Source organism: Brienomyrus brachyistius, chromosome 21 (assembly GCF_023856365.1).
Source record: "Brienomyrus brachyistius isolate T26 chromosome 21, BBRACH_0.4, whole genome shotgun sequence".
Taxonomy (NCBI): Eukaryota; Metazoa; Chordata; class Actinopteri; order Osteoglossiformes; family Mormyridae; genus Brienomyrus; species Brienomyrus brachyistius.
This window is the reverse complement of record NC_064553.1, coordinates 16,093,366-16,110,877: the sequence shown is the minus strand read 5'-3', so window position 1 is coordinate 16,110,877 and position 17,512 is coordinate 16,093,366. Positions and strand designations below refer to the sequence as shown.

Genomic DNA, 17,512 nt, shown 5'->3' with positions numbered 1-17,512 from the left:
TGTTAGCGAATCATTTTCAGAAAATCAATTCTGTTTCGCTTCGAAATGAACGTATCCCTCAGAAAGATCGTCTGGCTCCTGCCAAATGGGGGCAGCGAGCGTCCGGATTACACCCGAAAACAACCCTGGATCCATTAGCCATGGAAAGATGGCAAAGACCAACTCAGCACTAGAAGAATGGAAGATAGAACAGGGCCACCTGGTTTTATTAAATCATATATTGTGTGATAAGTATCATATCCGAGAAGCGTACGTCTTAATAAGAAGCAATAAGCGTATGTCTTAGTTTATTAAAAAAAAAAAGTTTTTATTTAATATAATAAACCATGAAATAATTCAATTATTGAATTACCAAGGAAGATACATTTCAAATAAATCATGTCACATTTTTAGGTCTGGGCAGGTAATTTACAGTTAGGATAAATTTAATGTAGCATTTAGATTAATTATAGTAAATTACTATAATCTCATTATTAATGCCAATATTTTAGAATAGTTCACCGTTTGCTGAACACAGTGATTTGGTACCATTTAAACGGTAAACATGTGGGGCTCTTGTCTACATGTGTATACTGAATATTATAAAGAAATCAGTAAATTCTGTTTAGTTATACTTTGGTGTGTGTTTTAAGGGTCAGGCAGCTAGAGGTGGTCGCTTTAAACATCACAAAAAATCTGCTGGCAAGATATCAGTAGAGTATGTCTCATATCAACATTAGAAAAAGCAGACATTTTACTTTAGGTACCTTGAGAGTGAAGACAGTGGAAAAAAGGTACAGATCTCCTGCGAGAAGTTTTATTACCCTCCACTCTTCACATGTACCTTCAGCGTCATGATATTAACAGAACCTGACTCAGACTTTCTGACGCCATGTGTTAGAGTGGCTTCTGCATCATCATTCATTTAGAGAGAAATAACCACATATTTCATAAACTCCAGGGCTGAGGGCTTGAGTCCAGCCCCAAGTTCTTTTGGACACATATATTACAAAAACGGCACTAAGCACAGGTCGTAACCTGACTTCAGTATCTTATTGGTGTAGGTTTAGCGAAATATATGCGAAATAGATCTGCTTTTACTATTACTAAAATTAATGAACCTTATGGGGAAATTCATCATAGTGTTAAATTCCATTGATCTTCCTCAGGTGCCGGTGGGCGGGCTATTTAAAAAGATAAGCCCCTCCCACATTAGCCGCAAGGCTGTCCTCGAACATGGCAGCGTAGCTCGCCTTCAGGAAGTCCACGTAATCCTGCAGCCGCTGTGCGTGGCTGTCTGAGCGCTCCAGACTCAGCTGCAGGTCTCTCAGCCGCACCTCATGCTGAGTTTCTGCCTGAAAAACGACAAAGAGGTTGAATTAACTGAAAGGGACAGGCATCGTCATAGACTGAACGGGCTGATTACAAACAGCAATGCAAAAGCATCCGAGTAATACTCACAGACACTTAAGGTACGACATCTGCTTCAGTAAGGTCAAGAGATCATTTCCAGTTCTACTACTACTGGCATTTAAGGGTTATGCTTAATTTACCAATCACAGAAAATCACTTTGTGATGAACTTGCCCCGTTAAGTACCGCTGAGCATCATACCGCATAAAAGCTGATTAATTGCATTATTATTAAAAGAAACTAGTCAGTCAACAACCTTGCATGTCTCTAATGAGAGAGGTTTATACATTGTTCACAGCTAAGGGGTTGGATCTGACTTCTTGGATCTGGGGGGGGGGAGGGGGGGGGGGGGGGGGAGCTTGGACACCCACGGCCTGCTTGCTCCTCTTCAGCTGCTGGAGCTCGCCGTCTCGCCTGGTCCTCTCCACCTCCAGCTCCAGGATCCTTCCCTGCAGGGATCTCTCCTTGACGGTCGCTGTCTCTTTGACATTAGAAACCTTTCAGATGGGGACAGGTGGAGAGCCGTAACCAGAGAGATGGGGCACGGTGACCCAGTGTGGTAATGGGGTTCAGTAGGGTGAAGATGATTAAGTGTCCTTTCTGACAGTTTTATAAACTACTTTAAAATCGAAAGGCTTCTGTGCTCGGCTAAATAGTCCAGTTCTTATGCTTTGACTGGTTTGTTTACTTGATTGAAAGACTCATCCAGTTGTTTCACATTACAATCAGCAGCACATGCATGATCATAGGAGACTGACCAATCAGCAAACAGCAAGAAGTGAAACCCAGGTCCTTTCAATTGAAATGGTTTACAAATCATGTGCGAGCTCAAAGTGCCCCCCTAGGTTCAGGCTAGCGGCACTGATGTGCAGAGTCACTAAGGGGCAAAGGCTCAAACAGGGCATGTGGCTGAGGGCTGCTTTTTAACAGCCAAAGTAAACTTTAACTATCAGGCGATTTTGTGTGATGGAACTTGGATCCTGCAGGGGCGATTCTAGGAGTTTAAGTTGCGGGCACAAGGGTTATAATTCATAGATGGGCCAACCTTATCATTAGCCAATGATATGCTTTGAATCGGTGAGTGACAGGAAAAGAGACACTCCAGAACCAATCTGTGACCTCACCCCCCAGTAATAAATAAAAATGGTGAGGTGTTTATATAGGCTAGTAGTAAAGATTACTCCAAGGCTACTCTGCTGTAGTAAACAGCTCAACAAGACAGCTCAAATGACTTATTTTGAAGTATGAAGCATGTTTGGGGTTCATGGGCGATTCCCAGCCCACCTGCTGCCTGACGTCGGCCAGCGCAGCCTCCAGCTGCCGGCTGAGGGAGGCGCATTCGGCGGAGCGTCGCTCCTGCTCCGTCTCGCCGTACCGAAGGGCCTCCTCTTGGTTCGCCAGCCGGCAGACCAGCTCCGTGTTCTCTTGCTGCAGTTCCTCCACCCGCCTGAAGGGGCACGGAGCGGACCGCCCGTCAGTGTCAAATCAGGTCACCTGGGGCCCCTTTGAGAGAGCGAGCTCACCTCTGGAGGAGGTCCGCTTTAAGCTGCAGCTGCGTGGAGGCCTCGCTCATGGTGGTCCTCGCCGCCAGGGAGCTCGCGAGCTGCTCAGACTGCCTGGCGACCTGCGGACACGCATGGGTCTGTTCTTGGCAGCAAGGAAGACTCGGGCAAAGAGAATCCCTAATCTAAATAATCTAATACACATACACAAGTGGCTAATGCTGCCTGAGCACCAAACTGGATTTGCAAGAGGGAATCTGGTGGGGAGGGGGGTTCAATAAAGAAATATGGAAGCAGGGGGCATGAATCAGCTTGGAAACCATTGGCACAATAACAGCACATGCTGAATGTGAAGATGGGGGAGGGGGACACGTGTGCTCAGAAGCTCATAGCATGAACACAACCTTCACTTGCAGAAGCAGGTACACGGCACATGCTCATCATGTCACCAATCACAGACAGCCATGTTTTTGGCTCCACCTGGTGGTGGGAAGCTATAACTGCACAATTTATACCAACATTAAATAATACATTTTACTTATCGATGTGCACCTCAGCCTGCAGCTGCCTATGGATTTCTGACTGGTCAGAATGCTTCCTCTGAGAGCTCTGGAGCTTGTCCTCACAGCCCTGCAGCGACTGTTGGGCTGCTTTCAGCAAATCGGGGTAGGCTGCAAGTTCCCTCACCCGTGACTCCAGCTGTATTTTTACCTGAGGATGGGCAAACACCTGTTTGAAGGCCCCATTTGAGAAACACCAGCCAATACCCACCTGAAGCCCTAAACACCTGCCAGCAACCACCTAAATCCCTAAACACCTGCCAGCGACCACCTGAATCCCTCACTGAAAACACCCATCAGCGACCACCCGAATCCCTAAACACCTGCCAGCGACCACCTGAATCCCTAAACACCTGCCAGCGACCACCTGAATCCCTCACTGAAAACACCCATCAGTGACCACCCAAATCCCTAAACACCTGCCAGCGACCACCTTAATCCCTCATTAAAAATACCTGCCAGCAACCACCTGAAACACTAAACAAACACCTGCCAGCAACCACCTGAATCCCTCATTAAAAATACCTGCCAGCAACCACCTGAATCCCTCATTAAACCCCAGTCAGCAAACACCTGATTTCCAGGGAAAAACACCTGTCAGCCGACACCCGATTCCCTGGAAGAACACCTGCCATTGTTCACTCACATTTAGTTGTCTACTCAAAATTCACACCTGGCACCCTGGAGTCTATGCACACTACATTGCACAGAGAGCAGAGGGGGCTGGAGGTCAACCTCATCACGTATAGTTTATGTCTGCCTGTCCTCGAAAAACAGAGAGGGCCACAATACCAGCACAATAGGATTAACGACGTCTTAAAACAGGAGGTGCCTCTATCCTCCTCCACTGATAGAACAAATCTCGCTAACAACACAGAAAGGGAGATCCAGAATATGTTAGATCACATACAGAAAAATACTGGATTCATTCATCTTTACATTGCACGATACAAAACACGCATGATTTGTAGTATGCTGAGTGTGCCTGGCTTTCTTTATACGTGTCCATGTAAAGGCCATTTAAAAACAAAACGAAAGATGCACCTTTTCATGTTCAGCTTCTTTTCCTTCCCTGGCAACCTCGTTTTCTCTGTGGACCTGCTCCAACTTCGCCTTCATGGTCTCGAGCTCCCTCTGAAGGTCGTCTACCTTTGGGAATACAAGCAAAGTGCAATGTTATATTCCTGCTAATCACTGTATCATTTTAATAAGAGGTGTTTCACCAGAAAGCTCCGCCCGCTTTTCTGAAGAATAGGCGGCGCCAGCGGCCACATCGGCAGGCAGAAGCCCACGTCAGTTGCTCCCTCGTGACCGCTGGCTGAAGGCGCCCACTCCCCTGCAAGCTACCTGCACACGGCACCTCTCAGCAAGCTCTTTCTGCCCCTGGCAGTCGGCGTTCCGACCATCGAGCTCCGAGGCCGAGCGTGCTAGCGCCTCCTCCAGGCCAGTGATGCACACCTGCGGATACCACAAAATGAGTCTTCAATAGGCTCCCAGTCGCACAGCACTATGAACGAACAAAATAAAGAAACAGCATCTCCTGACGGAATTATAGTTTAAAAAGGTTTGCAGGAAATACACCATTTTAAAGCGATTTTCCTTTCTTCTTTCACACTGCACACTTAGCTATCCCACAACTCCAGAAAGGAGGGGGTATAGCTGTTTGCATCCGTGTCTCTGTTTAGCGTTCCTTTACCTTCAGCTCCGCGTTCTCCAGACCCAGCTCTTCGTTCTCAACCCTGATCTTCTCCATCCTCTCTGGAAGGTCTCGGCTGGACACCCTGGCCACATCTCTCTCCCTGTGCAGCTCGGCGGTCAGGTCCGAGACTTGGCTGAGACAGAAAGAGACCGATCACCCCCAGCCCTAACACTCACACGCTGATCCTGACAGAACAAAGCAAAGGTGACAGAGATCTGATTCTTCCCAGCAAAAGCACGGAAACCGGTTTCCTTGGCCCAGCTTCCAGCCACATAGCCAGGTTTAAACTGCCCCCAAAATTTGTTTGAATCTCACCAGATGAGTCGGAAAATTCTACCGAGATGTCCCCACCCCCCCCAACTCCTCGGCGAACCCATGAAATTTTTTCTGGGGTCTGAGCCTGCCTGCCTCCAATCAGCGACGGCCGTCTTACGCCATGACGACGGCTATCTGGGCCTCCAGCTGAGTCTTCTCCTCCGACACCTGCTCAAAACGTCCCTTCTGGGCTCTCGCCTCCAAATTGGCCTCCGCCAGCTGCAGGTCCTGTGTACATGAGGCACAAGGAAATACTGACACATCCACACACAATTACTTACATAACAGATCACCCTCGCAGGCAGCATTTGGGGAAATACCAGATTCATAATGTCGTCATCTCAATGATTCTCTGCTGATGTCACAGTAGGAGGAAATGACATCACTGTCGCAGGTACCTTCTCTCTCATTTGACCGTAGCACTTCTCGATGGCGGACTCGAAGCGTTCTGCCCGCCGTTTCTGGGCCCTGACGGCTTTCTTGAGAGCTTCCTTCTCCCTGGCGGCCTTCTCTGACAGAGCTGTCATCTCCGCCCTCATAGTCTCCGTTTCCAGCTTCCGTTCGGCCATTGCTCTCTCCAGACTCTGCCGGGAGCGGTAGCAGACTTCACAACCCCACGTTCAGCGAACAGACCACTAAGTACATTATCATAAGCCAGTCTGCGAGCTCTGCCAGTGTGTCAGTACCCCCTGCTGGTCCTCACCCGCAGCTGCACACACAGCCTGTTGTTCTCTGACTCCTTGCTCCGGAGCTGCCCCTGCAGAACAGCTCGGGTGGCATCCACAGACTTCGACAGCTGCAGTGCGGTGCCGACATTCTCCTGCAGGACGCCACGACACACAAATTCGATCATGTTTGGGCCTTGTTTTGTCAGGGTTATAAATAACCTCAAATGGCGGTCTGGACTTCTGCAGCCGCACCGAATATAACTGCGGTGACAAGGTAAGATGAAAGACATTTCACCAATCGGGAAAACGTTAAATGCCACACCATTTCTCTTTTCCTCATATCCGTCAGTTCCTCCACCTTGCTCTCCACCTCGCTGAGGTTTCTTTTCAAGTTCTAGGTAAAGCATAAAAACTCATTCAGATCAAAGTGTTTCCCATTTTTTTTTTAAACTTCACTAGTGAAAGCTAGAGGTAGAGGTCGCTTTAGCAGTTATTCAGATCTTAATTCTGTTAGGCACAAACATCTCTCATTCATATCTGTCAACATGTGAATTTAATATCAACCACTGAGCTGGGAACCGCCCCCATACCCCTAATTTGTAATCAGTATCCCTCTTTAAATTTTCCCACGTCTCTCCATTCGATCAAAGCCCCATTGCTCGTATCCCGGGGTATGAAAAACAAAAATTCTCATGTAGAAGCCCACCCGATTCTCAGATTCCGTCTTTGTCAGCTTCTCCAGTAAAATGTCTATTTGCCGGCTGGTCTCGAGTCGATTTTCCTGCAGATAAAAGAAAGTGAAACCACCTTCACGGAAGAGCATGGCGCCAGACGCACCCCGGTAGGCCTCGGTGCCGGAATCACACACCTCGCGGTTCTGCAGCTCTCTCAGCTGCTCACGGACCAACCAGTTGATGCGTTTGAAAATCTCCAGCTTCTCCAGCAAAAGGCTTTTTTCCCGCGAAAGGTGCCGCTCACCTGAGTGCTTGAATCGCGAATCCTAAAATATACATTTTGAAAATCAGCAAAACAATACAAAATGATTGCAAGTGCACTTTGCAATTTGGTGGCAATCAGATCAGTGAATATGACTGAAATAAAACTTGTTTTTAACTGGAAGTTGAGTTCCCCGGGGGAAAATCAAATGGTAAATCAGCCATGCAATTATTCTACGTCAGGAACAATTAAATTCCCCCGAGATCCCGAGTCGGGCGGCGCGGCTGCTCAGTAGGAAGCAGCTTTGAATCACACGCCTACTCAGCATGACTGCGGTGTGCATGCTCTCCCCATGGTGCTGTTCTCCTTTACGTGTCCTTCACAGCATATGGCTCAGCGGGCTAAGCCTATGTGCCTGTGATCAGAAGGTTGTTGGTTCACGCACGGCTTCGACAGAACAGTCGCATGTTTGTGGGCCCTTGAGCAAGGCCTTTGACCCACAGCTCCGTGGGAGCCGCTGCCTTCGGCTGCCAGGCTTGATCTCACCTACATATCCGTCTGCGTGTCACAGACAGCAGGATGGGCAGGCGAAAAGAGAACTTCTCCAAGGGAAGCGGCAACGTTTCATTGTTGTGTGATATTATTCAGTGGATGCGTTTATCCAAAGCGACGTACAGCTGAGAAAGCAGGACCAGGCTCTGGAGCTACTGCGTTTACGGGCCTGGTGGTGACATCACTATCTCCATCCTGGGATTTGAACTACTTTTTGAGGTATTCGAGGCTCAGTTTGAATACCTTCCAAGAGAGGATTCGCAATCGGCGAAGGCCTAAAAAGCCCCACGATTTAGCTCATTAGCAACATCACTTATACTTTGTTGCAACAGCAGCCCCTCATGTATCACAAGCTGTAGCGAGTGTGCAAGACAGCCCAAGCTAACGACTCAAATCATACATTGCGTTGTTTCACAAAATTGCATGCACTTTTAGATGGGTTTTCCACTAAAAACTGCATCCTCTAATTAAAACTCTGTTTTTACAAAGATTGCAAATCTCTGTACGACTAGTTGTTTCAAGTGTAAAATACTTCTAGATCACCCTCTTATCTGATGTTTTTACGCACCCCCTACTGTGAGGGGTATGTGCCTGATGTCACAGCAGGTGGAAGTCACTGCGCTCACACCTACTGAGTGGCAAAAAAAACTGAATGGCAGCTTGGCTTGTATGCCACAATAAAAACATATAAAATGGGTAAGAGCTGTTGTGGGACTGATTGTACAAATTGATTTAACTACAAAAGAGCTATCTTTTTACATCCTGACAAAAACTAAATAAGCATCAGATGTAGATTGGTCACATACAACCACAGAAAAAATTAAAACCACAGTACAATTTGTCTATATATATATATATATATATATATATATATATATATATATATATATATATATTGCAAACTACAGCCTGGTTGTTCTCTGTTTCTCATTAATGAAGGGCTTCTTCCTTGCTTTATGGGACTGCAGTCCTGCTTCTCGGAGCCTGATACAAATTGTCCTAGCAGTGCACTTCACACCTCCTAATGTTTCCCATTTCTTTTGAAGGTCACTTGAGGTCATCCTCCGATTTATGAGGCGCTGCCGGATAAATTGACGGTCATCTCTGGCATTAGAAGGTTGCTTCTGCCCTCAACCTGGCTGGTTTCTGGTCAGAGCCAGGATTAAACCAGGATTTAAAAATGCAGATTTCTTTAAAAACAGAGTGGTCTCTTAGCTTAGTATCTCCGGTATGGCCGATACTCGATCCATCTAGATATGGATCGTGCCGATACCAATGGGAAAATATTGGATCGGTGTACCTCACCCCTGTGCCCTAAATCTGCCTTCAACAGGATCCAGACCGCCTGTCCTACATACTGGATAAGCATGGGATGGACAGAATGGGGCAGGAGGCTCTCACTGTAGTAAAGCAGGCAGAGATTGGCTGGAAATTTTTCAGTTTTCCATAAAAGCAAAGGAGAAACTGATACAGAATGAAGACCTTGCTGGGTGCTTTACTTGAGCATTTCATCAAATCCATAGAGATCACACTGTCCCTTCTTACTTACATCAAGGCCATCCGGCAAAACGTCTTTAAACGACACGAGCTGCACAGCCACTGCACCGGCAGCGGTCTCGGCGTCGATTAGGGTCCGCAGCAGATGTGTGTCTTTCATATCGTAACCATGCCTTAAGAAGCAGAAGTGGCAAAATGGAAGTACAATGATTAAAGGTAAAGAGAAACGACTACTGTGGAAGGGGTTTTTAGACTACCTGTCAAGGTGAGAGCGACTCAAGTAGGACCTGCTTCCACACCGCCTCCCTCCTCGGCCGTCCAGACCACCAGACAACAAAGCGGCGTCACCTCCAACCGTCCCAGAATCATGTGGTGAAGGACGTCCCTGGGAGGGTGACAGGACGGCCGGCTGAGTTTCTGTCCACCACGATGCACCAAGCGGTAATACTACTGTGCTCTTCACATGACCGTCTTCATGCAGAAAAAAATGTGATACAAGACCGGGTCCCTTCAGTGATGCTTCAGGACTTCAGACTCAAACAGAAAATACTCATGAAACGCACCCCCTTAATATCACCACGCTGAACTTAACGCCCTTGTCTTTCACACCCAAGACCCATAATTCAGGTACCAAACACACCATATTAGCCACTAATTTATTACTACATGGACCATGTATTATATGACATAATTATATGATATTGTTACCATATGGGTGATACCTCCATAACCGAGCGTAGGCCAGCGAGAATGACCCAGCCACTTATCCACAGTGCGACAATAGGGTGCCTCATTACAACAGGAGCAAAACCCACACCTCCACTAAATATCGGAGTCACCTTAAAGCCAAAATCGGCAACATCATGAGATGAACTCTCCTCTCCTTCGGCCTTTCCAAGGTCAAAGTCGTCCGACTGGCTAACCGCCCAGATCTTATATGCTGGCTTCTGCGGTAAGTTTGATTTCTTCGTGCTTTTCTGTGGGGAATAGAAATTTGGAAATTAACTCAAATGATCGAAGAGTTTCTGTGATTTTAACTGTGCACATGCTAAAAAAATTTATTATTTTCTGTATTTATTATCGTTATAACCTGAAAGATTATTTTATGACTATTGGCAGGCATTATTTACCTCTCTGGACGTATGGAATGTCTCATCCTTGTTGATGGTTATGGCTGCTTTTTTCCTCGTACCAGCGCTCCCATAATCAGGCACTGAAGTCAGTGCAAGCTGTTCCATCTAAGGACAACAGCAATATTTTCAGATTTTTGTTTTTTACACTTGGTTTCATTGTACACCACAGATGAACTGAAGATGACTGAAGCAGAGATTAAACTTTACCTCCATGGAGGAAGGTAAGGACTGACTCCGATGCACATGAATGCGAACAGGAGCTGTCTCATCGACGTGCACATGGACCGGGGAGGATGACCGAGCCTTCATCCTATAACCGAATACAATGGACAACCAAAACTGACCAGTATTGGACACGGTAAATGGCAAAAATAAATACATCAGGGACACAACACCACATGAACTGCCTAATAAGATTTTCCTACTTTTCACCAGAAGACTGAACAATTACGAAGTGATGTGCATCATTTACAGCTACATCCAATGGGTGATCAGTATACCAACTAACCTGTCATCTACTAAATCACATAAATAAACCGCTGCAGCAACCCTAAAATCAATTTTATATCTTCTAAATAAAATTGGGAACAATGTTGGCTATCAACGAGTATTTTCTGCTGTCAAAAAATATCAAACAATTTCACTACATTGGAAAAGGTAGTCAGATTAGTTAGCGACCCAGCTAACTCATCTGGCAACTTGGGTCACGAATTTCCCGTCATCAACAGCAATCACTGTTTTTGCAAAATCGATCTATAAAGGGTTTCTTCACAGTTCCCTGAAGCTGAATGTGCACGTTTATAGAGAAAAAACAGGTGAGACAGAAGGATCTCAGTGTAAAGCAGCTTGCAGATGGCTAATAATCCTCTGCCTGTGCATTAACACGGGACATCAAAGATCACGGCGAATCAGCCAGCTCACAAAACTGCCTAATAAAACCACACGAATAGCTACAGGTCAGTTGAATAGCCTCGATCTAATTTCTTTCGTGTTTGTGTCGCATAACGTTAATAGGGCCATTTTACCTGGTTTAAAGAGTTCTACTGCACCGCGTTTAACCTGGAACACCAGGGCCTGCCCAGCTGGCGGTCTCTGATTCGTCGAGAGAGCAAAAGCAAGACAGTGATTGGCTTATTTTAAATGCCTCCAACGGGCTATTCCGCCTGTGATTCACTGCAGAGCTTGACGCAGAAACGTAAATACACTTACGGCCTTGTGCGTGGTTGCTAGGTGTCGCTAAGCCTCCGTTACCATAGACATTAAAGAAAATGCGTATAATACGTAAAAATATCGACCGTAGAAATCGAATAAGATAACTCATAGTTTTTTAAAAAAGATTAAGATTTCGTACAATTTCATGACAATTTTCCTACATGTTTTCTTTAACAATCCTATTAAAATGCACACGAGAAAAGTAAAAAATATATTTTAAAGCACATACGTACAGTGTCAACATTAGAAACTTTTTACTCAATGAATTCGTACGTAATGCTAGTCTGAACTGGACAGCCTCGCCATAATACGTAGTATGCTTAGACAGGCGTGCTGAAAAATATTAGGATTAAAGTGAACTTAATGTTTTTATTATATAGCACATTTTGTTCGTGTAGAGTAATACAATGCAATAATGGGTAGCACCACACCTCCGGGCCTTCACAATATTTATTACGCGTCCATTTCTGGGCCCCGTTTCTGAGGAGTTTGCAGGGACCCCGTTTTACTTCCTTGGTTCCCAACTTAAGGTTTGTGAACTAGTGCCACTAAATTGCCCTTATTCTGTTTGTCCTACAATGTACTGGCACCCAGTGCAGAGTTCCCTTTGCGCCTTATGCCCGTGCTTACTGAGACCAGATTTCACAATAAATAATTACGGGAGTTAACAGGTAAGAGGCATACTTTTATCAAATATATTAATAATTCCAATAATTCACCGATTCATATTTATGTATTAGTCTAGTAATATCTAAGCCCTGTTATTGGAGATAGACTCAGCTACCTCAATGTTTTGTGATGCCCTGTTAAATATTAAATTACTTTGAGGTCTGTGCTGTTGAAAGTTGAAGAGTTTCTATCAGCTTGTAGCGTTTTTATGAATTAATGTTTTACTTTCTAAGTGTTAAGCGGGGATTTTATTTTGTTCTGCCACTTGGTGTCACTGGTGCCACTTGGTCGCAAAGGCAAGAACACAGTACAATAATGTATGATAATGTGTAGGAATATGTTTATTAAATATTACATGCCGGGTACATAACACTAAAAATTATGGAGTTTCACCAATGTTGAGTAACAGATATTCAGCTGGATCAAACATACTGACGTGGCTTTCGTTTTAAGCCTATATATTACTTTAAAAGTGCCGTTTTATATGTGAAATAGTATTTAAACCAAGTACATGGTGTATTTTTATATGAAAACAAATTTGCAAAATTCTTTATGATATATTTATATGAAACTTATTCCTGTAGTCTGAAGTACATAACAAAAGGTATCTGTTGAATCTGTAAAATGGTGATGAGTGTTTTATACAATTACAATTCATGGTTTATTCATTTACAGATGATGTCGCAAATGGGGAACATTCAAAGAAAATGTATATGCATTCACAAAGTGGCAATTAAATTGTACTTCATTTTAGCATAACTTAGTTCGCTGACTCCAGGCATTATGAACGTGGATAAAAACGGGTTGTGTGTGAAATAATTTCAAAGGATAAAATTTAAACCATTGATTGGTAATAGAATTTAGGCAGTGATTACCTAATTTACTCATATTTATGATAAGAATGGAACCGCATAATCATATGTATGAAAATATCATGCGATTGTAATGAAGGCAGTATTAAATCAGACCTTTTATACTGCTTTGTATGGGTTTCCAGGTAATTTTAAAACTTCATCAATGAATATATTTGCAAATAAATATGCAGTATTTTTAGACCAAGAGGCTATTTAGGAGAAAAAAAAACCTTGGTAATTAGCTCATAATAATCTTGCATATCTCAGAAATGAAATGTTTTATTGTGGTGCATCCTGATGGGTTAGACGACTGTGTTCCCCTTGCTGCACGGCACCTGCTGTGGTGTAGGTGGCAGGGAACGAACAGCCAACTCCTTCGAGTGCGTTACGGAAATACGCCACTCTTCCTGAGGTGGCACAGGTGTTGTGTGTGTGTGTGTGTGTGTGTGTGTGTGTGTGGGGGGGGGAGGGGTTTAGAAGTGAAGTAATTGCCAATTACAGATTGTGAGGTAGCTGTAAAATAACAATGAAAAATGCATACTTATATATCTCTGTTGTATGATAATATTTAACAGTAGACTTTTAAAATGTACTGCATTCACTGTTTAACACCAGCCCCAATTTTACGGTGAAGTATATATGTTACAGAGCCTGTTGAATATAAATTATGAAAATCTTATATTTTTACACTGAGCACTGACTGCAGCGTGTTCAGATGCTTACCGGGAACCATATGAAAGGATATAAGCACTTCTATGTATTTGTGGTTAGTCCTATATGAAATGTGTTAAGACCAGTGTACTCTTTTCCCAGCTTCTGTGGAGAAGTATGTGCTTAGTCAGTATCCACTGAATGTGTTTATTTCTTCTAAATTTATAAATGATTAGTAAAGGTAAAGAAATTCGGCCTGAGACCATATCAACAGCTTTCATGTCCTTTTGCATTGTAAGCGAAGGTGCCGTGTTCTGTTGATGTTGTACACCAACGCAGCCACTAGAGGCCGCAGGTTAAACGCTTTTTCACCCTAAATGCCGTATAAGACATTAATCATTATTTATGGCCGTCCTTCAGTCGCGGTGCTAAGGTTGACAGCACAGTTTGACAAGAGTGTTTTGCGCTAAAAAAGCCTCCAATTAAGTTTACTAATGAAATGTTTATCTGCATTTGGCCTGCGAAAAGAACAGGACCCAGTACAGTAAAGTGATTTAAACGAGCCACAGTGGTTGCTATGGCGTTTATTTAAAGTAAAATAAAACCTCAAAACCCTTCTGTGTGTGTTTTTTGCAAGGATGCACTTTGTGTCTTCCCACCTCCTAGTGCCTCCCATCAACGGTATCACAACCCAACATTGTATAGGTGTACATACATGTATAGTGTATATAATATAAATATTGTATTAATTGAAACCTGCCTCCTTTCTCATGTTATCTGGTCCGGTTTCTAAAAGCAAGAGAGGCTGATTTGAAATACCGCAGAAAAAAAGAATGAAAAAACAACTAGTGAGTAATTACTACACGCCTACTACGTCGCATCAGGGAGCGCATCTGTCTGAAACAGCGAGTCCTTGAGATTAAAATGCATTAAACCCAAGGCTATTACAAGCAAAGGTCGTTTTCATGATTACTTATATATGACAAACTATTAGCTCTTAACTCTTGTATATTTAAATCAGCTGTTCATCACTTGTGTCCATAGGAGGCTATGTATGTACATATTCATGCATGTCTTTTGTTGATAAAAAAACAAGTTTTTTCTCTTGATCTGTATTTATTCACACTGGTGCTGATTCATTAGTGTCATCTACTGATCATGTTGTATTGGGGTTAGGGGTTTGAGATTTCTCAGCAAGTTTATTTGCTTTTTTTCTTGAAATGTATGTATGTAGGTTGTTTCTTTAAAAAGTAACGTTAAATTGGAGCGCAGAAAGCAAGGAGATGGCACAGATATGAGATGGCGGTTTGTATTGCTTAAAATAGATGTAGCGTGACAAGAGATTACCCTATACATCTAAATCAATCCGTGTGCCTGTCTCTGGCTACGATCCCCAAACAGGCAGACTACCTGCGTTCACTCTTTCCTGTTGCCATGGTATCCATTATGCTTAATGCCTTAGTTATTTGAAGGACACATCAATGGTGGACGGGGCTTCGAGGGTTTTCCCCATTTTAGTTTACCTTTTCGGTAAGTAAAATGAAACCGAAGACACCTGTGCTTCTTGAGCCTTGCGGAGAGCAACAAGGGGCCGGGTGGGTTTCTCAAGGGGCCAGGTGGGGGCAGTTTCTTGTGGGTGAAGTTGTTTCCTTGAGACACGCTTGCCCTGCATTCGGCGCTAAAATAAAGGATGACTGTGTGTTTAATGTGAAGGAGAACCAGTGAGATTTTGCTCCTTGAGAGGAGTGAAAGGCCCTGGCTGTGTGCCAAGCTAGGGGATGGGGGGGGGGGGGGGCGCACGGGGGGTTGAGCTGGCTGACTGTTCCTTTGCTGAGAGGTTGAATCTCATACTTCACGTCTCCATCAGACGCTGCATTGTTCCGCCAGTCAGATGCCAGAGAAACACATCCATTCCTGTCTTAATGGATTTTTTAAACAACTGTCCAGGGACTCAGGGTATTCAAGCCTGCAGAGATGGTGCTTGGGCCTGGGTGTGGCTGCCACTTCACCTACCAAAGTATTCGCCCAGTTTTTGGTTCTATCGAATCCAGGTGAGATCCTTGGTCTGCTGCAGGCACTTTGAAGAGTTTTCTCCACCATAGGCCATTTCTCTACTTCCTGCAAAGGCTAAAAGGGCGCTTGATTCTACCATTATGGGTGAAGTCGTGATTCAGAGCCAAACGAGGCAGACGGCCGTGTACAGGGCTCTGCAGAGTGCACTCAGTCTGCTCCCTCTCAGGTATTTAAGGGCCCTGGTACATTCCCGTTGGTCTGTTCTAATGTGTGTAGTCTATATGAGGGGTCATCCTGCAGTCGCTACCATGTAAGGCAGTAACACACACCTGTGTTACTGTGCACGCATTCTTCTAACCAACCAATGAACACATTTCTGTACAAAATTGCTTTTGCTTTGAAGGAATTGTCTGAGGGGAGAAATTGTTTCCTGGTGGAATAAAACAAATGTGCATCTATATATACATTTGTGGTTCTTTGCACTCCTCCACATTCCTGCCGTTTTCTAAGAATTGTTTATGTATCTGTGATTTTGTATATGACCTGATTTCACTGCGGTCTCCTGCGTGAGCTCACTCTGACCTCTCTGATCGCAGCATGTGTGGTGTGTAAATATTGCCGCACTGAGCTGTTTTCATTCCAGACATTTCCACCCTGACGTGTGGCGGGATGCGTGTGGAGAAAACATCTCACTACAAACGTGTGCGGTGCATATGTGCGTATGTGGCACGTTAAACTGGAAACTGTGTTCTTCAAAGTCTGTAAAGTCTGTTTACAGAAAGCCGAGCGATGACCTCGGCCCGTTCTGCTGTTACGTTTTTGTTCACGAAATGGGATTAGCCTCAGATGTCGCTTTTCAGCTGGAAGATGAGGGTGGAGGCCAGCCCTGAGCAGCCACGGGTGCTGTCAGAAATTAGGCTAAACCTCTTAATTTGTGTGGCCTGGTTGGGCCAGCTGAAGCGGACCAGATAAGCATCAGCTCACAAAGAAATCTCTGGCTCCTCCTCACAGATAATAACCGCCGCCAGCCGCGGTCCTCTGTTTCCCCGCCCCGCCCCCATATGTCACATGTTTTTGCCGTTGCTTTAAACTGTTGATGATATTTTAATAGCTCACAGTCACTCCAACGAGATCCTTGATGTCAGCAGCATTAGAAGAATAATGCAAGATTATGAGGGAAAGCTGAAGAGCAGTCGCTTTAGATTGCATATCTCTTGGGGAGATGTTTTTTCCTCCGGACACAGTGCTGTGGGAATTCGTTATCTGAACTTTATGTGACTGTCCTAATCTTTTTTAATATCTGCCCAGCACCGAGCTGGAGACACGCTCCTTCACTGGGTTTTAATAAATTGAGGATTGATGCATCGCAACTGTGCTCATATGAGCAGAGCAATGTTGTGTGTTTTTTTTTAATCTGCGCCTTTTTTCTGCAGACATTCCCTTTTCAGAGCTTTCAGGGTGGGAGCGTGGAACGCGCCAGTCGCCCCAAACCGTGCATTAAGGCCTGCGCATCCTCGTCCTGCTTAAAATGGCTCGACTCCCATTCCGGAAGACTCCCTGAATAAGCGGCTGGCGGAAGATGGTGATTCAGCCCGGCAGCGTTTTTCGTTTGAGTGTTTGACGCAGGGCTTTTTACGCGAGTCCTGTGAAAACTGATTGTGAATGCATTTCGGGGTAGGAGATGCTCGCACTCACTCGTGTCGGTAAATGTTGGCCCGAGAAAGCTCCTGACCCCCGACGGCTGTTGACATGGGAAACTCTGTCTTTATTCTCTGACAAATGGAAGTTTCTTTTAGGAAGAGAGACCATTACAAATGATTGGGTCTTGACGTTTGTCAACACCGATGTGATGTTTGTGGG

The 17,512-nt window shown here is 44.7% G+C and overlaps 1 protein-coding gene across 2 annotated transcripts; it reads right to left on the bottom strand.

Moving 5' to 3' along the window:
• Positions 1 to 769: 769 nt before the first annotated feature.
• Positions 770 to 11,417, bottom strand: LOC125716940 (protein BCAP-like). Of its 2 annotated transcripts, XM_048989804.1 has the most exons (20): positions 11,279 to 11,417; positions 10,461 to 10,563; positions 10,251 to 10,358; positions 9,960 to 10,097; positions 9,378 to 9,505; positions 9,173 to 9,293; positions 7,004 to 7,135; positions 6,842 to 6,916; positions 6,458 to 6,529; positions 6,171 to 6,287; positions 5,866 to 6,051; positions 5,586 to 5,695; positions 5,150 to 5,285; positions 4,801 to 4,911; positions 4,498 to 4,602; positions 3,446 to 3,604; positions 2,915 to 3,015; positions 2,676 to 2,838; positions 1,763 to 1,888; positions 770 to 1,334 (listed from the first exon to the last, which is right to left on the bottom strand). In XM_048989804.1, exons 2-20 carry the CDS (start codon positions 10,560 to 10,562, stop codon positions 1,164 to 1,166), a joined length of 2,361 nt encoding a protein of 786 aa, XP_048845761.1. In that variant the 5' UTR covers position 10,563; positions 11,279 to 11,417; the 3' UTR covers positions 770 to 1,163. The 2 variants fall into 2 exon arrangements, with proteins under 2 accessions (XP_048845761.1, XP_048845762.1); XM_048989805.1 differs by lacking the exon at positions 3,446 to 3,604.
• Between the last annotated feature and the right edge of the window lie 6,095 nt (positions 11,418 to 17,512).